Source organism: Cavia porcellus, unplaced genomic scaffold (assembly GCF_034190915.1).
Source record: "Cavia porcellus strain 051 isolate PalLab524CR breed Dunkin Hartley unplaced genomic scaffold, mCavPor4.1 scaffold_1, whole genome shotgun sequence".
NCBI lineage: Eukaryota > Metazoa > Chordata > Mammalia > Rodentia > Caviidae > Cavia > Cavia porcellus.
In genome coordinates this window covers 177,115,788-177,142,004 of record NW_026947484.1, presented here as the reverse complement: position 1 = coordinate 177,142,004, position 26,217 = coordinate 177,115,788, and the positions used below count along the sequence as shown (strand labels likewise).

Sequence of the window (26,217 nt, the reverse complement as noted above, 5' to 3'; positions counted from 1 at the left end):
GAAGAAGAGGAGGGGCAGGAACCACTACAAGCACAGAAAGTCAAATTCTCCTAAGGCAAGGCCTTTTCCTAGGACTCAACACAGGGCAAGAGTTCACCTATGTAATACCTTTGTAAAAAAGGGACTGAATGAGAAAAAGAAGGATTTCATATCTAAGCTGACACAGATGGACCAAAGGAGCACTTTCAGAGATGGGAGCCCAGAAGCTAAGAGGAGGAACTAAATTATACAAAAATTGCAAGTGACAGTCTGCGGACAGGCAGAAGAATGAGCAACTCTGAACTTTGACCCTCCCTACAATTACTAGTTTCAGACTAAAACCATGAAAAGCAACAAGTTTATAAATCTAACAAGGTACTTGTGTGATAACTCAGACCCCGGTATGAAATTCAAGGAAGCAAGAAATTAAAATTTGGGAAGCAAAGGCTTTATTAGGTAAAATCCAGGCCTGGAAGTTAAAACTTAACCTAGTTAGATTTGAAGGGAGAAGGGGAGGGGAAGCAGCAGGTGGGCTTATACAGAACAGACCTTACGTGATAGTTAGGGGGCCTTAGGTTATAACACTTAGCCTTTAGTTAAATTCCACTGAATCTGTTAATTTCCAAATACCATTTAAATGCCACTCTACAAATGAGGCCAGTAGAATGTGTCTTTAGAAATCTATGGCTAGAAATCTGAAATCTAATTCCTGTTCCTATGGTTTTAAATGTAGCCTTGTTCCTAAATCCAGCTTTTTTGTTTTAAGGAATTCAGTTAAATGAAAATGTACTTAAAGCAAAAATATCAGGCAGTCTAGTATCAAATACAACACAGTATGTTGGAAGGGGAGATCTAGCCCAGAAGCGAGACAATAAATCATGGTTTCTGTGGGAGTTGTTTCCCTGCAGCCAAGGCAGCCCAAGGGGCACTAAGAGAACTTTCACAGTAAGTACTGAGCGGGAGGTCTTTGCTAGTATCCCTGACCTCCAGAATTAAGGCAATCAGATCATCTTCCTCTCCACTAGCCCACCAATCTCTTGTCTTCTTCCCTGGCCTATGCAGATTCCCCAGTGAGGAACCGCATGCACCCAGCCAGATGCACTCATGTCCAGGTCCTATAAGCAAGGAAACCATCTGCAAACTATCCCAACCCAGAATGGCCCGTAACAAGGTCACAATCATCCCTGCTCACACCTGTTACTGCCCCCCCCCCGTCCCCCTGCAGACACACAGAGGAAGAGAGAAATCACAGGAGCAGCTTGGCTCTGTTGAAGCAGGTGATAAGACGAGTCCTCATCTGTACCCCAAATGCAGTGAATAAGTGGCAGACCCCCAACACATAGCCACTCTGAGGTTCACAAACACTCCCATCTGCCAGGTACTTGCTCTAGGGCCCTTTCCCCAGAGCAAGTACCTGGCAGACACCCTGGTACAAACCAGTTTTCATAAGGTGATGAACAAGATTACTTCAGTTTATGAAAGTCAGTTTAAGGGAGATCATATATATTATTTAAGAGTTCACACTACATAAAAGCAAAACCAAGATTCCCCCAAAGCAATTAATTAGTTAGCAGAACAATGATCATTTAGATGTATAAACTCTATAATGTTTTTATTTGAGTTATTACTTAAATTCTAGCACTTGTAGTTTGACCTACTTGCCTTCAGCATACCATAAAGGTATTAAAACATCTCTCATACAACCAAAAACTCTAAGAGTTATAAAATCTAAGAAGGGACAAACAATGGCCTCACTACTCCTTGAAACAATTCTTCTAACTTTCCAATTTTCTACTTAACTATACACTTGAAGAATAAAATTATGTGAAATAGCAAAAATAAACCAAAATTAATTCTAAAGTCTAATTAGTTTAAAGTCTAAATGCTGGTTTATAAAACACACTATCCCTCAAAATTCCACATGGATGAATTAAGCATCATATACCATAACCATTAATATACATACAAAACGTGACAGAATGTACTGGAAAAGGAGTAAATTAGTCTTAAGAGTTAAATTAGAAGACAGCAACAAAATGCACTTTTGGACCTAAAACCATAAACTCCAAAGTAGTCACTGGATAGATTACCTGGTATCAGATAATTACAATCTGAATTTGTCAATCAAAGGACCATCCAATACCACCAGTAGTGAAACTGACATCATATTCTTGTACTCTTCTCAGAATAAAAAAGATTACAATCATAGCTTTTTAAAAAAAATTTCAGAGCATGTCAAAACAGCAGGATCAGAAATATCCAATTACCATAATGCTGCCTCCTTCAATATCTCTTTTTATAAATAGAACAATTAACTCTATGAGACTTCCTGGAGCACGAAAATTCTTTTTTTGTGTGTGACAGACAATGTTACTTGTAGACCATCACCCACTCTTTCCCTCATGCATACTGCTGAGCAGCATTTCAAATTTTATCTTTTTCTTCTTTCCTGTTAACTTTTTTGTTTATCATTACAGCGAATAGAAGTTTAAGACATAAACAAACTAACAGAAACATCACTGATTCTTGCACAATAACTAAGAAATGAGAGGGAGCAAACAAACATGAAGATCTAAAAAAATTACTACCTGATAATCCATGCATTTTTAAATGCTGCTACAGAAAAATGCACACATCCTCAGGAACTAAATCTACTAACCTCTACAATCAATGTGATACATGGTTTATCCAATCTTGACAAAAATCCTCTGGATCACCAATGGTATGTTCATCCACTCGTACATATGCAATTGTATAAAGAATCTATTATTCAGAACACCAAAAGAAATACAATTAAAAGATTTATACGCATAACTACCATTTTAAGAAAAAATAAGTACTGTTTATTCTTGCTAAGATCTCTGATGCTCCGCTTTACAAATTCAGAATGAGGAGGAAATATAATGATTATCAAATTTGAGAAAGAATAAAGAATATATGATAAACAGAACTTATCAAAAATATGCTGTTTCAAAAAATATATTTGAAGACTAAAAAACTCCACCAATAAAACACATATTTTATCATACAAGTATTTGTGTATATCATAAACATATTAAAACCTTATAATAAAATTAAGAAAATACCTGGATTATATGATGTTTATATGAGTATCAATATGTATACATGTTATAAGAACATCCACAACTGAAAATATAAACCGTTAACACAGAACCCTAGTAACCTACGACCTGTCCCAACACGTATCTCCTTCCTTGTCTCTTCTTTTTCTCCTTTCTCACTCCTAACATGTATACGCCCCAAGTTTGTCCTCTGAACCATCTACGCATTTCTGTGATTCCATCATCATCCCTACTTCTTCTCAAGCTTCACCAATAAGGTCACCATATATAACTATAATCCATGTGCCAAACACTTTGCCAAGTTCTTACTGTTACGCATTTTCTCTCCCCACTCTTATAATAATTCTATAAGGTTGGTTTTGTTTTCATTCTGTTTACTTATAGTTGAGAAAACTAAGGCCCACAAGTTAGGTGATTGTGTGTTCAAAGACACTTCAACCAAAATGTGGCACAGCCAGGATTCAAAACCAGCTGTGACTCCTATTCCGGAGGTTTTAGTTCCTACTCAAAACATTCTACCTAATCAACTCAACAAGGGTCTCAATAACTCATTTAGAATTCATGGGTCTCAATAAATAAAATTTGTTTGAACACAAATCTGTTCTCTAGCTCCATTTCCAATTTCCTAAATACAGTATGCCTAGAGGTCATACTCTCCCCCAGTCTTCGTCCCAATCTCTCAAAACAGACTCCTGGAATCATCTTTAAGTCTTCCTTCTCTTCAAAAACCCTCACCTCTTTGGCCAATAATTTCTGCCTGTTTTAAGGATTCCACATTACACTGCCTCCTTGCCAAATCTTTCTCTGACCCAATTCAGACCTTAAGTTTCTTTCATGTGGCCTCTATGATATCCTCCTAATTAGTCATGCTGCTCTTGGTCTCTGGATCCTTACAGTCAATGTTACAGCACTGCCACTGGTTAACCTTATAAAACAGATCTACTCAAGTTATACCCTGTTTAAGAGCCTTTGAAAGTTCTCTACTCTCTGGGAATAAAAGGTCAAAACTAGTTGTATTGGTAACCCTACAATACTTTAGTCCCAACCTATCTTGTTGGTAACATCTGTTACTGCCCCATACAAAAAACATCAATTTACAGAGAATTTAATTGTTTGTTCATTTTCACATACAATAATTCTAAAAACTTACAGTGTAAGTTTTTGTTACACCAATTTTATGATGAAAAAAGATTTAATAAAGTATTTTGCCCAAACTCCAAAATCATAAAGGTAGCACGAGCCAAATTTCAAACTCCAATGTTTATTCCCCTTCCCATTTCTACACAGAGCCACAATATTCCCAATTCCCTTCATATCAGACTTAAGCTTTTTCTGGAAATGCACAATATTTCTCTACTTAGATACCTCAGCTCAAGCCATTAGTCCTTTATCCTGGAATGTTATTCTTACACCTTACAAGTTCCCAAAATTTATGTTAGACATTTTTCAAATCAAGCTTCACATTGGCTACTCATATTGATATACAAATCTGTCTCTATAAGTCCTCTGAGGACAGCACCACAAATTCATCATTTTTAAAGTCTGCTTACTGAAATGGAAAATGGTGGGTAAAACATGCCATATAAGATGACTTGGCCAGACCTGAAAGGAGAGATAAACAACTGGATCAAACCATCTGAGCACACTGGCAGTGTGGCCTACAATACTAACATGTATCTTTAAATAAGGTCAGTGCCCCAGTGCCAACTACTTTCATTGACACTGGCCTTTATTAAATACAATTCGCTGAAAGCATAAATCAAAACACGATGGTACCAAAGTGAAAAAATGAAGTAGAAGTTGATTAAGAAAAATAGAAATATTACCATCATTTTCCATTTTAACCTCCCTGTTTCATTAACCAAAAGTTGAATGATACACACTTAACTTACCCTTGCCACAAAGATCAGCTCAGCAGCACATATGCCTGTCATTAAAGCGATCACCTCTTGAGCTACCTCAGTATGCCCACAGAATTAAGTTCAATCATGCAGCTATACATAAAGCTCCCCGAATCTTATACTCTAAAAGAGCACTAGGATTTTTAGCTCTGGCAGACAGGCTCTCTCTGAAGGTATCTGACATGTTGATTATCTGGCCAGCTTGTGTAACTGAAGTTTCCCATGGCTATGTCAGATGGTCAAATTGAATAGTACATACTTTAAGATTACAGGTTGTTGCTCCTTCATGAGTTGTCTTTATCCCAACAAAGATCAGACACTCAGGATACCTTATAATTATAAAGCCCAGAATATGAAACCACCAAGCAGCTGACCACAGGAAAAGTCTCAACTGCCTTCTTTCCTCTGTCAAAAAACTCTCTCTGCTGCAGAACTATAACTACCATGTCAAGTTTTCTGTGAACTGACAGAGGATACTAGAAGAAAAACTACCACCTGCCCTGAATTGAATTTCATTTTCGTTGCAAATATGCTCCTAAATATAAAGAAAACCACAGACTCTGACCTTAAGTAACTTACATACTAGATTTCAAATCACCTTTATTCTAAAATAATTGTTCTTTTTTGGCATCTAATACAAAAATCTAATATTTACATTCAACAAACATCAAAACCTTGACTATTTTATACTGTACACTATTGAAAATTTCTTCTAGATACCAGCAGGATACAAAGGGGAAAACTTTATACAGATCTTATTATAAGCTGAATATTCTTCCTTGCAGGGAGTAGAAACATACATTTCTAAATGACAGATTCCTGAATTGAAGCCTTCCTTGGTGTAGGAGTAACTCTACCACTAAGAGAACATCAAACTCACCAGACAGTTGTAAGGATTCAGTGAATAAGTGCAAAGCCATTAAAACACACAGTAAGCCCTCAATAAACATCAGTCTTACTACTATTGTATTATAAGCACCTGACTCACAAGTGTGGTGGTACACACCCAATCAAGACACAATCTGAGGAGCTGAGGCAAAAAGACCTCAAATTTGAGCCCAGCCTGGACAACTTAAGCAAGACTTTGACTCAAAGTCAAAAATTCAAATAGGTTAGAAAGCAGGCATGTGGTACATGGGAAGCTGAGGCAGAAAACCATCTTGAGTTTAAGGCCAGCCTCAGATGCAAAGTGAGTTCAAGGTCAGTCTGAAATACATGGTGAGACTTCATCTTAAAAAGGGAGTGGGGAATGCTGCTCAGTGCAGAGGCCCTGAGTTACAACCTCAGTACTACAAAACTAATAATAGTAACACAGTGTGGTGGCCAATACCTGCAAACCCAACTCCTGGGGAACTAAGGCAGGAAGATTCCAAGTTCAAGGCCCACTTGGACAATTTAGCTAGATCCTGTCTCAAATTTTTTGTTTTGGTTTTGGTTTTGGTTTTGGTTTGTTTGGTTGGTTTGCTTTTTCTTCTTTTTCCTATACTGACACCCAGGACTATTTGTCTCTCTCTTTCCTTTTTTGGTGGGGAGATACTGGGAAATAAACTCACCATCTTGTGCATGCCAGATAGGTGCTGTGCTGCTGAGCTATACCCCCAGCCTGTCTCAAAATTTAAAAAACAAAAAAAAAAAAAAGCTGGGATGTATCTTAGTGGTACACTCAATGTAATTTAGTAGGTAGCTTAGTGGTGTAGCTTTCTCTAATCCCCAGTATCACAAAATAAAGAGCTATGCTAAAAATTAACTCTTTTATAATGAAATGTTTGAAAACACCTTTTTAAGCCATCTTCCCTTTTATTAAGGTCATTCAGAAACTGCAAATACTACTTGAAATTTCCTAACTGCTACATATGTATATAGTTCTGAATCAGTATAAAATATCAACTGCCAAATACTGTGTGTAATCTCACCTGAAAAAATGCAATAACCAAGTCAATGGATTTCTGTATCTGATGACTACTGATCTGACCAAACAAAAAAATAAAAAAGCTAGAAATGGATTATCTATTCCTAACTTTTCCATTAGCTGTTAAAGCCAGTAAGTTCCCTAACCAGAAATACTATGGTACCAACACATAAAAGTACACAGTATATATTATACAAATACTTTAGATGATACCAAGTCTTTCTCTCATTTGTTCCCCATTTGTAAAGGTAACTAAGATTTTAGTGTTTACTGCAACAACAAGAATGCAGATTGCAATACATCAGGTTTTTTAAAAATCATGCTACCTAACATCCACTAGACTGGTTACCACTGAGAATACAGAAAATAACAAATTTTCACTATGAGAAGGAACTAAGATTCTTAAGCAATGTTAGTGGAGAAAGTAAAGTGCTACGGCCACTGTTAAAAACACTGTGGCACAGTTCACTTGCTTAGCATGCCCAAGGCCCTGGGTTCAATTCACAACACTACAAATAATAATAATCATAATTAGCAGTTCTTCAAAAATTAAATATGATCCAGCAATTGCTCTTCTGGGTATGCACCCCGAAGAACTAAAAGAAAGGGCTCTAGAAGACATTTGTATGCTCACATTCAAGGCAACATTATTCACAATAACTAAAGTTTGGAAACTGCCCTGGGGTCCACAGAGAAATGAATGGATGGGAAAACGTGGTATATTACCTGCAAAGAAATATTACTCAGCCTTCAAAAAGAAAGTTTAACACATGCTTCAACATGGATGAACCTTGAAGACGTGGCAAATGAAATAAACCAAACACAAAAACACAAATGCAGTATGATATCACTGACATGAGAAGGCTATAGTCAAGATCAAAGAGTAGAATGGTGGTTGCCAGTGGCTAGGAGAAGGAAGGAATGAGGAGCTGTAGTTTAATGAACACAGAGATTCAGTTTTGCAAGATGAAGTCCTACAGATGGATGGTGGTGAAAACTGCACAGCACTGTGAATGCACTTAATGCTACTAAAATACAAATTGACAGACAGTTGAGAAGGTGAATTTTATGCTGTGTTTTACCACAGAAAAAAAAGAAAAGAAAATGAGAGAACAGGGCTCCTTGACAGGCCTGAAGAACTCTGTGGCTATCCGCCCACACCTACCTAAACACACCCTGAGTCCTGTCGCCTCACTCTCCATCTTTCCTTCAGCTTCAAAAGGAGCACACAGTACTCCTGCCCCACCAGTTCCGTACCAAAGCAGTGTGAAACTTAATCTCTAAACCCGCCTCCTCTTTAAAACAAATGTAATTCCTACCTACCTGCCTCGCAAGGTTGTTACGAGGGCAAAAATGAAATCATGTACATAAAAGTAGCTTTAAACTGCCACCCACCAAAAAACATAAATCATAATTATTTCCAAACAGATTTAGAAGGAGCTCCTACAACATAAGCTCCACAAACATAAGCTTCCAACACCTTGCCTATGCTTCCATTTAAAATCCACATCATCCTTGAACAATACCTTTGTATTTACGATAAACTGAAGGGTAGCAGGGGGCGTATGGTGCTTAAATAACCTAAAACACGCGAACTAACTACCCAAAATGCAACAAGAAACCGTGCTCTGGAAGTTGAATATTCATGACCTCAGCGTGCGCCTGCTGCACTCCCGGACTACACTTCCCACAAAGCACCCAGGCGGGCAGACAGAGCGGCCTGGGATTCAGGGTGACCACTGCTCACCCTAGCTGCAACGCTTCTCGTCCAGTGGGCACTGACCGACCCTGCTTTCTGACAACGCCGTCACCCATGGTCTCTACTGCAGCCAGTAGGGTGGCCCTCTCTGTTTTCTCTCCCTCTCCACCCGAGGGTCATCGCCTAGCCGTGACCTTTTAGCTGATTTCTAGGGTGTCACAGAAGGGCACTTTCTCCCCCTTCCCTACAGATTCATTTTCAGAACTCGCCTAACAGCACGGGGGACACGGCGAGGTCAGACCAGGCTGGCAGGCACTGTCCCACACCTTGAGGCTCCGGCCCGCCCGCTGCCCCGCACCGCGATACGCCCCGCCGGACACCCCCAACCGCGGGCTGGGGCGGGTCTCGGGCAGAGGTGGCTCCGCCCGGAGCTCTGGTTTCAATTTCGCAACGTGACGGTGCAAACCTGAGGCCTACAAACACCGGTGGCGTCCGGCGTCCCGCGCCCCGCCCGCCAGCCAGGCCCGAGCTCCCCAGCCCTGCGCCGCCGGCCTTCCCCCGCGGCCCAGCGCCACGCGAGCGCGCCCCAGGCCTCCGGCGCGGCTCAGCCGCCGCCCCCTGGCCCGCATGGCGTTCGTTCGGGCTCGCCGCCGAAGGCTCGGCCGCGGTACTTACTCAGCTCGTCTTGGGAGGCGGAGGCGGCGGCCGCAGCCATGTTGCACCCCGGAGGGAGGAGGGAGGGGCGAGAGGGCGAGAACGCGCGCGGGGGGCTCGCGGCGCCCAGGGCGGCGGAGCCCGGGGCCGCCTCCGGTCGGTCAGTGGCGCGGGCCGCGCTGCGCCCACCAGGCCCGCCTGCCGTCGCCTGCGTCCTCGGCGCTGCGAGCGTCGCTCTCGCCGCCCCTCGCGAGCTCGCGACTCCGGCGCTCCCTCGGCCTCGCGCCTCTGCGGAGCCGCCACCCGTGCGCCGACTCCCCGCTCGGCCGCTGTGCGGCTCCGCGCCGCGCTCGCCGGGCTCACGCCGGTTTTATATTTAGAAAGAGCTGAGCCATCCTCCCAGCGGCCCCCCCGCCGGCCCCTCGCGCGCCCGCCCTCGCTCTCTCGCTCACGGCTCGTCCTGCCCACCTGCCGCCGACCGGCTCGGCGAGCGCTCCGCGCGCGGACCCGGCATGCGGCGGCCTAACCGCCCGCCGCACGCGGTGTAGCCTGTCGTCCCCGCGGCCGCACGCTCGGCCCCTGACCTGAGTCCGAGCCGGTCTCCATGCCCGAGGTGCGGAGCGCCGCCCCACAAGGTGGGCGCCGAGGGCGGAGATGCTGGGCGAGCTGGGCCCGAAGAAGCGCGCCCTGCGGCCCGCGAGGGACTGGGCCGCGCAGTCCGGGCCCCAGGAGATCCTCGAGGCGGGGCCGGGACTCCCGTTTTAAAGGGCTGAGGCTGTCACGTTGGCTGGGCCCGACCTGAAGAAACAAGCCAGTCCAAAGGAAGAGACGTGGACTCGGAAAAGGAGAGCCGGGTTCGGAGTCGGCGGGAGGAAGCCCCGCCCTGCGCCTCCCGCCGAACTTTTCGGCCCTGGCGCTGACTCAGTCCCGGGCGAGCCGCGGTGCGCCCGGTGCCCCCAGAGCAAGGTACAGGAGCTGGAGGCTGCGAGGGAAGGAAATCTGCTAAACCCGCGGAAAGTTAAGTGAACCAGGATTGCCGAAGTTCCCGTGAAATTATATGCGCTGTTAAGATTGTAGGATCTTGGTAACCCAAGTGTTTTTTTTTTTTATTTAATTTAACTTTATTGGTATCACATACATCATGGGGAGTTTGTGCCTGTAGATAATATATCTTAATTTTCCCCCCCATACCGATGAATTTTACGACTTCACCTTGACAATTGAGTCATGAATACTTGCAATATGGAATCCAAATTAAGAAATTGCACAAGACACGGGCAGAGAGAGAGGAGGATGAGGAAGGTGGGGAGGGGAAAGAGATGAGGAATGTGTTATGTGGATGTACCGACTCTCAAAGTAATCATGATGTTCTGCAAACATGTACTAATAAACACTAAAAAAAAGGGATTTCATAATTGTACTTTCAAGTACTGTTGTAATGAGTTATGAAATGTAGGATGCTTTTTTTATATAACAGGAAGAAATCAAAGTCCTAAATAAATTGAAATTGGATTTATTCCTAAAAATGTAAAACTCTAAAAGTTTAATTAATGTCTTTAAAATGAAGTATAACAGGCAAATACAAGGTACCTAACACTAAAAACACTGTCCTTTATTTTTATTACAGAAATTTATTCTATCTTTGTAAGGAATGCAAATGATTCAGAGTATCATACAAAAAGCCCTTTTACCCAGCCCCACCATCTCACTCTACAGAAAAAATTACCGAAGGTAGAATTGACTATGCATCTTCCTTAACTATTCTCCACGCACATACATGTAGCCCTGTATACAGTGTGTTGAACTGGGTTCCCTTGTCGTTCCCAGTCTAGGGATGTAGCTCAGTGGTAAAATGCTCACCGACATGCATGAGACAGCAATCCCCAGCACCAGAAGAAAAAAAAATTGATATTCAAAAAACACTATCAATACTCTTTGCTAATGAGATAATAGTACATATCCTAAGCATGAATGTACTTAAGTATTTAACAGTACATAACATGAATGTACTATTATTTTTGAGATGGATTCTCTTAGTAATGTGTACTGTTTCTGTTTTTTGGTACTGGGAGTCGAACTTTTCACACTTTCCAGGCAGCGCTATGCCACTGAGCTTTATCCCTGGCCCTGTTTGTTATTTTTGAGCAGGTTTTTTCCGTGTTACTGGTTGGCCTCAAGACTCAGGACCCAAGTGATCCTGCTGCCTCCGCTGCCTCAGTAGCTGAAAACTACAGGTATATGCCACACCACTGGGCCCATTATTCTTTTGAAGCACATGCTTGCTCTTTTGTTTGATGTTGCTGCCCCCAAAAATGTGCAATCAACTATTGACAAACAGTGCAAAAGTTTATAAAGTAAAGATCTCATCACATTCACCATTCCCTCATCCAACTCCTCAGAAATAATCCCTGTTAACAGTTTAGTACTTGCAACTTTTCCTAATTATTTCTGTGACAATGAAATGGTTATACAAACACTTGTTAGGGAAACTGACTTCCCATAATTTCAAATGGAGCTTTCCAAGCCATCCAAAACAAGTATGCGTTCTAGGAAAAAAAAAAAGTCTTTGAACAGTCATAGTAGTGCACCTCTAATTCCAGCTCTCAAGAGGTTGAGGCAGAAGGGTCCCTGTGAGTTTCAGCCAGCTTGGACTACATAGCAAGACCCTGTCGCAAAAAGAAGGCAATTTGTAACCTCAAGACAAGACTAGTCAACTCTTTAGTTCCAAGTATATAGAAATTATAATCTTTCATGTGTGCAAATCATATATGTATGTACACATACTTCTGGTAAAAAGAGTCCTACTACACATATTATTGTAACCTTCAACTTTTCACCAAGTCAAAATATGCTCTTCCATATCAGGAATCATAATAATAGCTAATAAAATACTAATTTTGCCAAACACCATTCTAAATGTTTCACTTTGATGAATTTATATAATCCTTTCAACGGTCTTGGAAAGTAGGTGTGTGTGTGGTGCTAGGGATGGAACCTAGGTTCAATGCCCAATGCCCTACCTCTGAGCAGACCCTCTGCCACTGAGCTATGTAACCAGACCCTCTGAGCTAGGTAACCAGACCAGCCCCAAAGTCTATATTCTTTTTTTTCAGGGAGAAGTACCAGTAACCAAACTTAGAACCTCACACTTGCCAGGCAGGTGGTGCGCCACTGAGCTATATTCCCCCAGTCCCAATAGTCTATTCTTTTTTCTTTTTTTTTTTTTTTTTTTTGGTACGAGGGATTGAACTCATGACCTTGCATGACCTTGCGCTTGCCAGGCAGGTGCTTATGCTACTGAACTAAATCCCTAGCCCCTATGTTCTGTATTCTTTTTTTTGTTTTTTTTTTTTTTTGTCTTTTTCCTTTTTATGGGTACCAGGGACCGAGCTCACGACAGCCTGCTTGCAAGGCAGGCACCTATGCCGCTGAGCTAAATCCCCAGCCCCTATGCTCTGTATTCTTAACCACTGACTGGAATGTACAGAAATACTTCATTCTTTTAAATGTCTGCCTAAGCATTTCCCTATTGGGCATTTAGGTTATTTACAATGTTTTGCTATTGCAAACAATGCTGTTATAAAACATTTGTATGCATACATCATTGTGTAATCATATATTCCTATATGGAGATAGAAAACTAAGATGAAAAAGAATTTTTTCCCCAGTGGTGAGGATCAAACCTTGCACATGCTAGGCAAACACTATACTGCTGATCCACATTTTCAGCCAGGATGTTTAATGTCTCATTATACATAACAGTTTATAAGCAGCTTACAGCACTGCTTCTGATCACTATTGTTTAAAGCTATACCTTTCTTAAGTTGCTTCTCCCTTCAAGTTATATGTATTTTTTCTGATAAATACCTTCGTGTTTGTATGAAGTATTTCAGTTGTGAATAGCAACCTTGAGATAATCACTTAAATTTTCATATAAACAAGGGTTATGGGTAGTGCTTGCCTAGCATGCCTGAGGCCCTGGGTTCAATGCCCAACACCACAAAAAAACAACATAGATAAGAATTGGGGTGTGGGAGCAGGTGGGGGGGGCAGAAAGCTACCAAGAAACTAACACAAAATCCAAGAACCAAGAAATTATTTTCTTATTCTTTAAAAAACTCCTTTTCCCTTTTAGTTCCTAGCCATGTTAAACACACTTCTAACAAAGGAAACCATCTTATTTCAAGAGATAAAGCAAAATATCAGTGCCCTTCTGGAATGGTGCGTGGATGATAAACACTGAAAAAAACAAACAGAAAAATTATGAGATGAAACTAAGAACTCAAATGATAAGAATTGCTGTGTTAAGGTATTTAGGAAGTATAAGATGAAGCTGGGCATGGTACATACACCGGTAATCCCAGCACTCAGGAGGCCAGACAGTATGTAGCAAGGGTAATATAAAATATCTATATGAGCATCAGAAACAAAGTAAGCCAGACACAGGAGAGCATGCAGTGTAGTCACAACTATTCAGGAGACTGAGGCAGAAGGATCACTTACATCTACGAATTTGAAATGAGCCTGGATAGCTTAAGAGATCCTGTCCTTAAAAAATCAAAGAATATTGGGTCAGGGATTTAGCTCAGCGGCATAAAAGCCTGCCTGGCAAGCATGAAGTCATGAGTTCAATCCCCGGTACCAAAAAATAATATAATAATCATATTGCCCAGGTGTTGTGGTACACACCTGTTGTGATACTGCAACTGCAAGCAGAAATACCAAAACAACATCCAGGATTTGCAGGCAGATTTATTTACATTGACCAGCACCATCCGGATGAGTCCCAGAGTATCTGGCCCTGATCTCTGATGGATGGGCTAGGGCTTTCGATGGGATAAGCAAGGAGGAAGTACAGAAGCAGAATAGCTTATCCCTTAGGGATTAGCCTATACAATGTGCATCTTAGTGACCAGCTTTTTTTTTTTTTTTTTTTTTTTTTTTGAGACAGGGTTTTACTCTGAAGTTCAGGCTGGCCTTGAACTCACATTGTAGCACAGGCTGGCCTCGAATTCACAGTGCTCCTCCAGCCTCAGACCAGCTTTGCATCACAGTGATCAGCTATTTCTAAGAGACAAGAAGCGACTGGAACCTGGGCAATTAAACTGAAGTATACTGGCTGGGCAAGTTGTGGAGAGCATTTTCTGCTACAGTACCACCTTTTGTAGTACACACTTAGCTAATCAAGAGGCTGAGGAAGGAGAACTCCAAGTGTGAGCCCAGTCGCTCATTGAAACTAGGTAAGATAAATAAACAGACAAGGCTGGGACTGCCCCTGAGTGGTAGAGTGCTTGCCTAGCATATATGAGGCCTTGAGTTCAATCTTTACTACTCCACGAATATAAATGAATAAACATAATAAATTAATTGATTTTAGGTCCAAAAGATGAGAAGTATAAAACAAAAGAGGCCTTTATTCTGAGAACGTGGAGAGAAAAAACCAAAACAACCCCCAACCGCTGGAGCCTGGCTTTCTCTCTGGCGGAGGCGTGGCGTGGGCGGTATATAAGTAGCCTGGGTTTGGGGTGGAACCTAAGGGGGCATTAGGGCTGCAGGGGTAGCTCATTGGTCTTTGGCGCCATAGGTAAATTCCTGGGCGGGGAAGATGGAGTCACAGGTAAATTCCTAGGGGTGGGGGACATAGTAGCTCCTTGGTTCCGCCTCTAAGGCTTCACCTGCTACAGTGTCCTGTCAGGGCCAAAACTCTTTCAAAAGTAAGTTACGCTGGATTTGACCCTCAGCCCCACAAAGAAATCGTGAAGTATATTTTAAGTTTTATTTAATGATTCTTCTGAACAACTGCAGATGCCTATAAGGATTAATCTTCAATTATCTAGAAAATTAAATTATCCCAAATGATTCAAAATCCTAAAGAGTTCCAGACTGGCAAAAATTGCATTAGTCTTATATGGTATTCGTTTTAGTTCCTGAAAAAGGGACTAGATCCAAGGTTCGTGAAAAAGTCAGGGACTATATCCAAATTTCCCACAAAGTTCACAATTAACCTCTTCATCTCTATTTTTTATTACATGAAATATTAAAGATATATTTCGCTACCCTTAAAACCATGTCATGGCTCAAGACATTTCACTTCTAAAACACACATTCACAAACATCAATGTCTATGATACAAAAACTGTCCACTCTTTCTCTAATTCTTGTGATTTTAGAATACCTTTTAAGATTCTCATCATCGGGGCTGGGGATTTAGCTCAGCGTCATAAGCACCTGCCTTGCTAGCAGGCGGTCGTGAGTTCGATCCCCGGTACGGATAAAAATGAAAAAGACAAAAAAAAAAAAAAAAAAGATTCTCATCATCTCAAATATTTCTACTGCTTTCTGGCCCTTTAGGATTCCTTGCTCTGATCTTAGCCTAAACTAAGAGATGGCAATGAATTCTTGTAGAGCACTCTCAACTTCTTGCCTTTGTGTTACCACACACTGTCAGTCAGTTCCCAATCTGGGCAAGACCATTTTCTCTTTCCTCCCAAATATTACTGGACACTTGGCTTAACAAAGGACACAGACCAACATCACATTTCCATTACAAAAGACAAACTAATGGCTAAGGCAAGTGAATTAGAAAGGAGCCCTGAAGTAACAATTGCAAATAATTCAGATCATCACAGAAATATGCCTCCAAATGAGTTGAGAGGGATGAATGAAGCTCATTTTGAAAATGCAGACAATCAATTGAGTTCATTATTACAACATATTCACAAAGATATTCATCAAGAAATACAAAGTCTTTCCAATGTACTCACATATGCGGCCTCACTTGCCACCCCCAACTCAGAGACTGCTACTGTACAGACACATCACAGCATACCTCCCGCTTTCCCACTCACAAAAAAACCCCACCCCGTCCCAGAGGATGGTACACCTAATAGATCATTTACCCAAATTCTGCAAGGCCCTACAGAGACTTACACACAGTTTATAGCTGGACTACAAGAAGCAGTACATAGACAAATATCTCAAGAGGCTGCTAAATTTATCCTTCCTCAATTAGCATATGACAATGCTAATGAAGACTTAAGAGAGCGTTGGCATCAGTCCTGCACACTACAGACTTGTCCACTTATATTCAAACATGCCAACATGTTGGATCTTCCACTCATACTTCGGTACTTATAGCACAGGCTGTGTCCCAACACCTTACTGACAAATTAAATGTAATTAAATGTTTTAAGTATGACAAAGGAAAACATATTAGAAGAAACTATGCAGCATCTCTAAAGGTGCCAGTCCCTTTAAATACACAGGCTGCGCCTAGTCTGTGTCCACGTATGAAAGGGTTTCACTGGAAAAAACACTGTAAATCTAAATTTCATAAAAATGGTATACTCTTACAAAAACCAAATCATGTGCCCAACTAAAATACTTCAATAAGAGTAAGAGGCCTCTGAGCCAATACTCCAATAATTCAAAACCAATTAAGATATTTTTATCCAGTCCTAATCAGACTACCAACAATCTCTCTGTGCCCCTAGTTTCCCCAGTCCATCAAACCAATCAGCAGGCAGAATTACATTCACTCAGGGAACCTTACATTTGTTATTTAAGAGTAAAAAGGCCAATTTTGAGTTCCATGAAAATTGCCACTCCTGCCTTTGATCCTATAAATGAACCTGTTAAAAACAAGCCTTTAAACAATAAACCTTATTTTGCCCAGGGTATTTCACTTCATACAAGTACTCATAAATTAATTGACAAAGCTCTTACTGCATTGCTGGGTATGAGAACTGAAGTCACTGTAGTAAACAGCCAATCATGGATGCAGACTTGGTTGCTTAGTCCCGCCTCCCTGACATTGCTAGGTTCAGGCTCTCCTCAGTTACTGCAGCTACCTTATGTCAGCCATGATGGACAGGCAAGCATAATAACATCACTTGTTACTTGTTACTACCAAGGTGGTCAATTTAAGCCCACACTGTTACAAGTAATTTCAAAAGTGCTATGGGATACATTCATTAAAACTGCTGCATTCCTTAATGGTCTTATTACAACCTATTTTAATCCCCCCAATTCACTGGCTTTTTGTGATCGTAATACAGATACTCTGATAAACCCAGCTTCCTTTTTTTTTTTTTTTTTTTATCGGTACCAGGGATTGAACTCACGACTGCCTGCTTGCAAGGCAGGTGCTTATGCCGCTGAGCTAAATCCCCAGCCCCTGGCTTCCATTTTTTATAATTTAGGATAAGCCTATAATTTTTTTCATTACATTTCCAAACCTTTATTATAGACATTTAAAATTACCATAGCACAGGCTGGACAAATTGTGTTATTTTTGCCTGTAAACATGTTTCTGGGCCTGTTCCTCAACAGAATTATAATCACAAAAGTATTACAGCTAACCTTTTGTACCTCATAAGTGATAGAATTTTTCGGCGCGGAAGGGAACCATCTGATAGGATTTTGGCGTGATAAGAAGTATGAAATATAAATGACCTTTATTTTAAGAATGTGGGGAGAGACCCCTGACCCTCTGGGATCTGGCATTCTCTCCGGGGTCTGGCATTCTCTCCGCCAGACACCTGGTGTGGGGGCATACATGTAGCTTAGGTTTGGGGTGGTGCCTAAGGGGCATTAGCGATGCACAGGTAGCCCATTGGTACTCATCTCATGCCACAGGTGAATTGCTAGGGTTGGGGAAGATAGAGCCCCTTGATTCCACCTCCAAGCTTCCCACCGGCTACAGTGTCCCATCTGGGGCAAAAACCTTTCAATAAGTAATAACAAGCTTAAATGTATTCGTGCCTCTATAGATAGCTTCCATGCTACCTGTCATTCAGGTAAGTAGAATAAACATGTAATCATACATTACTGTGTATCAGTTTTTGCTAACTTAAGGGTATCACTAACAATAAAATGTAGTATTAGACCTACTTATATTACCAAGCTTTTTTAGTATTATCCTAACAACTGGGATATGAAACATTTCACAAGAATACCCTATAATCCCAAAGGTCACACAGTAATTGAGTGTACTTGTTTTAAATTAAAAGTTCAATTAATCAGACAAAAACAAGGGGGACTAGAGGGTCAAAATTCTCCTCAAATCTACTTAGATTTTGCTACATATGTTCTAAATTTTCTAAACCCTACCTTTGATTCTGATTTGCTGACAGATATGATATGCTGGGAACGAAAATCTGACCATTCTATGAAGTCCTTACACCTTGTACCTTGGCATAACCTCCAATCAGGTGTATGGAATGGTCTGGTATCACTTTTAAATTGGGGTCAAGACTATTCTTATATCTCCACAGATTATTGGCAGATGTTACGATCATCAGAGCTGTTGCTGTTGCGTGGCCAGAATCTCACCCACCTGCATGACTGTCAAGACCTCAAGCAATAAACCTTACAGCATATCACCACTGTCTTGGAAGCCCTGCAGCAGACCAGTCATGGAGCTTGCCATCTAATTAACAGCCAGGGTTTGATTCAATCACTGACAGTTTTTTCCTTACAGTGCTTGTTATCCTAACAGCTACAACATGTGTTCCTTTGGTTCAGGGACAGGAGTACTGGGCTCACATACCTAATCCACCTCTGATCAGACCCTTTACTTGGATGGACAGGCCACCAGAAATTTTCCATTCTGTAGAAAGCAAGAATCCTACATTTACTGTTATGCCAGGCCCCATTTTTTCAAGCATCGACAAGAAGAGCTAAAGTAAATATTACCTCTCATTTTGTATATTCTCCCTTATGTGTAATTCAACTACAGCAAGACTCTAACCCCTGTACGTCTGCTGTAAATCAGGTTTGGAAGATACAGCTGTCAAAGGAACCCTTTGCCTTACTGACCTTGACTTCTATTCCTTCAGATGGTAACTTTGTTGGAGAATTCAAACCTAACATTCCTATCTGTATTCCAGTAGCTCGCGCTCCTCGTTTCAAGGAATGTGATTTGGGCCCTTGGCAATATTGCAGAGATCCATACCATGGGCAGATTATATGCAAATTCAATTATTCCTTTATAGACTGGTGTCCCAGAGGTTTACTTACGAGAAAAAGTCAAGATTGGCATGAGATTTCCTTTTCAGGCTCTCCTGACAATACAATGACCTCAGAAGCCTTATCTAATATTACGTGGTCAGGTAAAGGCCTCAATTCTCCTATTCCTAGACTTATTATCAATGACAGGGCTGGCCCCATGCAGCACACTTTATGGAAGCTAGCCTTGCCTTTTCATGCAGGACAGCTACAGACTGGACATCTGCAGTCACTTGATGGAGGAAAAGTAAAAGTAGTGTTACAGAGTGATAGGCATATAAGAATAAATGTATGTGTTTATGATCCTTACGTACTGTTGATAGGAAAGATAGAATGGCAACAAAATATGTTCTCATGTACTAATTGTTGTCTAACCCATTGTATCATGCCTGAGTTTCTTTCTAAGGACTCCATGATAATAGTCATGGGCAGGATGCCTGGAGTTTGGCTTCCAGTCAATGTAATGGAGCCTTGGTATCACTCACCTACTTCCCTGTTGGTGGAGACCTTGATCAAAAGATTTTTTTTTTGTCTTTTTCCTTTTTACTGGTACCAGGGATCGAACACTGCCTGCTTGCAAGGCAGGCGCTTATGCCGCTGAGCTAAATCCCCAGCCCCTTGATCAAAAGATTTAACAATCGAACCAAGAAGATGCTTGGGTTGATTACTGCAGGGATTACTTCCCTAGTTCTTTTGATAGCCAGTGCAGCTATTGGCTCCACAGCATTAGCACATTCAATACAAACTGCTCACTTTGTAAATAATTGGACAAGAACTGCTTATGAAAGCTGGAAAATTCAGAGAGAGGTTGATATAAAGTTACAAACCCAAGTGAGCATTCTAGAGACTTCAGTCTTATGGATGGGATCAAATTAAAAGCTTACAGTTACAACAAGGCTTAAAGTGTCACTATTGAAAGGATTTTGCCCCAGATGGGACACTAGCGGGTGAGAGCCTGGGAGGTGGAACCAAGGGGCTCTATCTTGAGATCACTGTTCCCGCCCCTAGGCAATTTACCTGTGGCACCAAATGAATTCCAATGGGCTACCAGTGCATCAGTAATGCCCCTTAGGCACCACCCCAAACCTAAGCTACATGTATGCACCCACACCACGTGTCTGGTGGAGACAATGCCAGGACCCGGAGGTCATGGAGTCTTTCCCCACATTCTTAATATAAAGGCCATTTTTATTTCATGCTTCTTAATCTTTTTAGCCATGCTGAAAATTCTATCAGATGGTTCCCTTCTGTGCCGAAAATTCTATCAACTATAACCTTTAAATTTCTGGTCCTTCACTGGCAGCAGCCTGAAGGTCGAGAGAGAGGAGCAAAGCCACCAAGGAAAGGACCAGGAACAAAATAAACCCTTCAAAGTCATTTTCCTAGTGATCTCCATCCCATTAGTCCCTAGTACCTATTAACTCTGAGGAGCTATGACCTCGTCGGTAGATTAATCTATGAATTTATAGCCTCATGATCCAATCACTTCACAAAATCCTCATCTCTTAACACTGCTGCATTGGGGACTGAGCCCCGAAACAATGAGCCTTCTGGAATGGGGGCATTTCAGATCCAAACCATAATATTCTGTGTCTAGCCTCCAAAAGCTCATCTCCTCACAATGCAAAATACATTAGTCTATCCCTGAGAGTCCCCCGAGGCTCCACAGTCCCAGCACTAGTCAAAAGCTCAAGTCCTAGGACTCCTTTGAGATCAAAGCAAGCTTCACTGTGAGTCCTTGTAAAAATTAAAAATTAGTTATATACTCTCAAGATACCATAGCACAGGGTAAACACATCCATTCTAAAAATGAACAATGGAGGCACCAGAAAGAGAGCTGCGCCAAAGCAAGATCAAAACCCTTCATGAAGGCAAATATTAAACTGTCCATTTCCAACATCTGGGTCCCAGGGTGGCATGGCCCGAGCTCAGAGGGCTTGAGAAACCCTGCCCCTATGGTCATGACAGTTAACAACCTTCATGGCTTCCGTCTTAGGCTGATTCTGCTCACTGCCTGTGTCTCAACAGACATTCCATGTACCTGGCATCTCTAACTTCCTGGGATTTCCATTGTAGTTTCGGCTTTACTCTCCTAGCTTCATACATCACCCTCTTAGGGGCTACGATAGGAACTCTAACTCTGCTAACATTGCATGGCCTCCCAGGTTTGCCTTTGAAATCTCAATGGAAGCCCTCCGGGCCACATAACTCTTACATTCTGTCTGCCCGCAAAACCAGGATCACATGGGCAACATTATAGTCTGTTGCCAGCTGGAGCAGTAGCTAGGCCCTCTTCAAGCATGATTGTGTGGTTTGTTTTGCCTGTTTTTGTGCTAGGGACTAAACCCAGGCCTTATCCATGCTAAACAGCCGCAGTGCCACTGTGCTACACCCCTAGCCTTAGTTCAGTGTAGTTTTAACCTTGAAAACTTTTATTGTTCACTTCATTATCAATTTCTTCAACAAAAATGTATACATAAATTTAAAATGTTCCCACAATTATTTTGTATTAAGTATTAATAGTAGTACACAGCCTATCAAAATGATATACACACATGATTTATAGGCTTTGAACTATTAGGGACTAAGAATATTTTTGAGACATTAAATGTAAATTTTCACTGAAAATGCATCTTATAAGGAAAATGATAGGGCTTTTCTGCACACACACAACAAAAATATCCAGTTCCTGTCATTTGCTTCCTTATTACCTATGCTGACATAGCAAGATGTACATTTGATGGTAATATTGGAGTTGTCACTGTAGGGGCAATGAGCCATAGTTAATCCTGGAAATGACTAGGAATATTGCCTACTTTTATAAAGCTAGCAGAAGGTCATTGTGAATAGGATGTTTTATCCTTACAGGTGATCTTAGGCAAGTCAATCTGAAGAAAGACTATAGACAGAGTACAGACTGATATTATCCATGCTCATGTATCCTGAGAAATCTTCCTGTACTCCCAGGAAGCCTTTGCTGCATAAAAATAGCAACACATCTTCATGCATGCTCTTCCCAATCTACTGTGTCTCAGTCTCTCTGTTAAAATTTAAAAAAAACAAAACCCTACCTGATCCTTCTGCTTCTATTCTCACAGTTAAACTACATTTTCATCCTTTCCTCAGCCTGCCACACTCCCCCTGAAACTAATCACCTGACGATCAACCTACTACTACAATTCCTTCTATTGATTATATCTGAGCTATCAAAACCCTACTCTGTTGATTCTCCTTAGGTTGCTCTGTGATTCTCTTCTGTTTATCAACTACTGCTCCAGTTAGATCCAGAAGGTCCCCAGACGGCCCATGTGTTAAAGGCTTGATCCCTAGGGCTGTGGACGTAACTCGGTGACAGAGCATTTGCTTCTCACAACTGAGACCCTCAGTTCGATCTCTAGTCCTAAAAAAAAGGTGGGGGGGTTTGGGCCCCACCTTACCACTATTAGGAGGCAGTGGAACCCTTAGGAAGTGGTGGGGGGTCTTATGTCATTGGGGGCGTGGAACTACAGCTCTCTCCCCTTCTGTTCCCCCTCCCTTCTCCAGCCACCATGAGTAGCTTTGCTCCTCCACGTGCCCTCCATCATGATGTATTGCTTCACTCGAGGCCGAAAAGCTGCTGAAACCTCTGAAACTGTGAACCCAAATAAATCCTTCCTCCTTTAAATAGATTTTCTTAGGTGTTTTGAAACAACCATGGAAAGCTAACACTTTCTTTCACTTATTCTCTCTAGCTATACCTGCCTCATTTCACTTTTTAATTTCTCCAGCTCACTGTTTTGTTGTCCACATGGCTGCCCCTCAATTGTGGCAAAACTCCAAAACACTCTTAATAAAGTCCAACGCATTCGTTCCTTTTGTTTTCTCCTTAGAGATAATCCTGGAACCTTCTCTCCACTTGCTTCAACCTACGCTCTCTGAAGCTGCTGCGCAATTGTAATTCTAAGATGACCTTTTACTGTCACTGTGGCAACTCCCTGTTAACCTTTTACCTCTATTGTCTTGGTTTATACCCCCCACACACATACACCTGTGTGTGTGTGTGTGTGTGTGTGTGTGTGTGTGTAAGGATCAAATCTAGTCTACTGTGTGCTAAGCAGGCACCAAAGCACTCTACTATTGAGCTACACCCCCAACCCTGCTAAACTTCCTTTTTGTTTTGTTTTGTTTTTGGTACCAGGGATCAAACTCACAACCCCATGCTTGCAAGGCAGGTGCTTATGCCACTGAGCTAAATCCCTGACTCAGTAAACTTCCTTTGTAATGAGCTATTCATGGTCTAGGCTTCATGAACTATGCACTCTAACACAATTACTCAACTCTGCCCTGAGAGCATGATGACAGTCATAGTTCATAGGCAAAGCTGTGTTTCAAAAGTTTAATTTACAAAGAGTTCTAATGTTCTATTACACATAGGGTGACTTTAAATAATTATGATGGGTATTTGAATAAAGCTAGTTGAAAGGGTTTTGAGCAGAGGGGCACATTTGTAATCCTAGCACAAAGTGGTCAGAGGCCATGAATTCAAGGCCACCCTGGGCTACATGCTGAGTTCGAGGTTAGCCTGAACTACATAGCAAGACCCTGTCTCAAAACAGAAAAGAAAGAAAGCAAAGAAATCAAGCAAGCAAAAAAAGAAAAGAATGGGACTGGGGATTTAGCTCAGTGGCATAAGCGCCTGCCTTGCAAGTACAGGGTCATGAGTTCGATCCCTGGTACCAATAAAGAAAAGAAAAGAAGCAAAGAAAGAGAAGATTTTGAACATTTCACACAAAAAATGATAAATGTTTGAGGAGATAGATGTGTTTATCCTATAATGACGAGACCCATGCCCCGTCCCCTCCCACCCTCCCACCTGCAGTGTCTTGGTTGCCATGCTTTACACAGCATACACAAGTATCAAAACATCGCATGGTATCTCACAAATACACACAAACTTTACTTTCTAGGGAAGGGTGGTATTTTAATGATTTGTAAATATCACTAGTTTGGTATATTATAGCTAATCCACATATTTTCACTTCTCATTGTAAGTCACCCTGCTGATGGCTGTCTTTTTTGTACAAATTTTATGTGTCAATTATAAAGTAAAAATAAATACTTTTAAAAATATCTAAATTAAGATAACAAACTTGATTTGGACTAAGGTCAACAGTGTAGTGTTCTCTGGTCTAGGAACTGCCTGAGAAAGGGGCCCTGGGAAGTAAATGTTGGGGACCTTATGTATCTGAAGATGTCTCTAATCTACACTAAAATACTCAAGGTAGTGGGAGAGAATTCTTAGTTGGAAACAACTTCCCCTTCTCTGATTTTGAAGGCACTATTCAATTTTTTCTACCTGCCAACTACAGACAAGTCTACTGGCATTGTCATGTGATTTATATATATATATATATATATACAGTTTACATTTTCTCTCTTTCTCCTTACAAGGTTTAATATTCCCTTCATCCTATTGTGCTTACTTTCATTTATTTTGCTGGGCACTCAATAGTCCTATCAATTTCTGGGAAATATTTTCAAATTTTTTAAAATAATTTTTTACTCTTCTTGAAACTGCTGTTAATCACATGATAACACTTCCTTGATTAATCATTTAACTTTTATCTTTTGCCTTTAATTTCTCGTGTATTTGTCTTCTTTGTTTTTTAACTTTATTAGTACATGTACATTCATCATGTACATAACGTATCTTCTTTTTATTTCTCTTTCTCTCTCCTCTCTCTCTCTTCTAGTCTACTTTCTAAAAGGTTTATCAACTTTTATTGTCTTTCAACCCTATCAGTGTTTTTAAATTCCTGAAATTTGCATTTTAATTTCTCTGATTGTTCTCTTTTCAAAAGTGGCCTGTAATTTCTTCATGGATAAAATGCCTTTTATCATTGTCTTAATTTTAGTTATAATTTTATTACTGTTCTGAGGATTTCTTTTTTATTGGTACCAGGGATCGAACTCACGACCGCCTGCTTGCAAGGCAGGTGTTTATGCCGCTGAGCTAAATCCCCAGCCCCCTGTTCTGAGGATATTAATAGAATTTTGGAAATGTTCTTCTGGAAAACTCCTGCTTTGTCCAAGTTGTCTTTGTTTTTGTTGTTGTTGTTTGTTTAGATCTCTGTCATCATATTAGACACTTCCCTCAAATGCTGGGTGACCCTTAGCTGTTCATATTGAAGAGTGAAGAGTTCATATTGAAGAGTCACTAGAAAACAGATTGTAATCTCTGCATATAGGGATCCAGAGCTTTTTAACTGAGTCTTAGAATGCTGGCTCTTATTTATTTCATTGGAGCCATACAATATTAGTACCGCTAGGCATTTTTTCCTAGATCAATCCATTTTCCCAGAGAGAAACTTTTGCTTGGGGATTAGTATAAATGTGGCAGTCAGAACTCTGGAGTTGGGAGATGGGAAGGGGCAGGGGTGTGGGTGTCTCATCATTAATTGCTAATTCTCCTATTTCTGATAAATCGCATTATTCTTGACTTTAGCTATGCTATGATATACAGAGATTTTTGCCATTTGGGGGAAAAGATTTATAATCTAATTAGGAGTTATTTCTAATTCTCCTGTGTTAGCCATGCCCTCAGAGAGAAATTATGTTAAATGGATTATAACACATTGAATTTCATTAAAAGAATTAATGAGTTCAAAATGATATGAGAAATGAAAAGAGGATTGAGTCTGGCAAAGCTTTTTTTTTTTTAACAGAAGGTTGCCAGATAATACACATAAAAGGAATGATAGAAATTGAAAAATTACTATTTTGTTTTGTAACCCCCAAAATAGAAACAGATTCAAACAATATTAATGACTATTAAAACTAATAGATGAGAAATAAGACATTCAAATAACCTCAAAGTATCATCTCTTCATTTTTTTGTTGCTATTGTTCATTTGTTTGTTGAGACAGTGCCTCACTTTATAGTTTACGCTGGCCTTGAACTCCCTATATAATCCAAGCTGGCCTCAAATTCATGGTGATCTTCCT

General features: G+C 41.0%; 1 protein-coding gene and 1 long non-coding RNA gene across 6 annotated transcripts in view; one reads left to right on the top strand and one right to left on the bottom strand.

The window, feature by feature from the left end:
* Ecpas (Ecm29 proteasome adaptor and scaffold) overlaps positions 1-9,983 on the bottom strand; it is a 112,742-nt gene extending 102,759 nt beyond the window's left edge. Inside the window, exons 1-2 of one of the 5 annotated variants that reach the window (XM_063260881.1) lie at positions 9,810-9,976; positions 2,639-2,742 (exon numbers count right to left, since the gene is read on the bottom strand). In XM_063260881.1, coding sequence (XP_063116951.1) covers positions 2,639-2,660 — 22 coding nt within the window. In that variant the 5' untranslated portion in view covers positions 2,661-2,742; positions 9,810-9,976. Of the gene's footprint in view, positions 1-2,638; positions 2,743-9,246; positions 9,594-9,693 lie in introns of those variants that run through there. The other 4 variants (XM_013145883.2, XM_063260886.1, XM_063260871.1 and 1 more) reach the window with 4 other exon arrangements.
* A 705-nt stretch (positions 9,984-10,688) lies between these two features.
* On the top strand, positions 10,689-25,963 carry LOC106026226 (uncharacterized). Its single transcript, XR_010051506.1, has 3 exons — positions 10,689-11,459; positions 14,177-14,465; positions 18,501-25,963. It is a non-coding gene; the product is annotated as an uncharacterized LOC106026226 (long non-coding RNA).
* Positions 25,964-26,217: the final 254 nt, after the last annotated feature.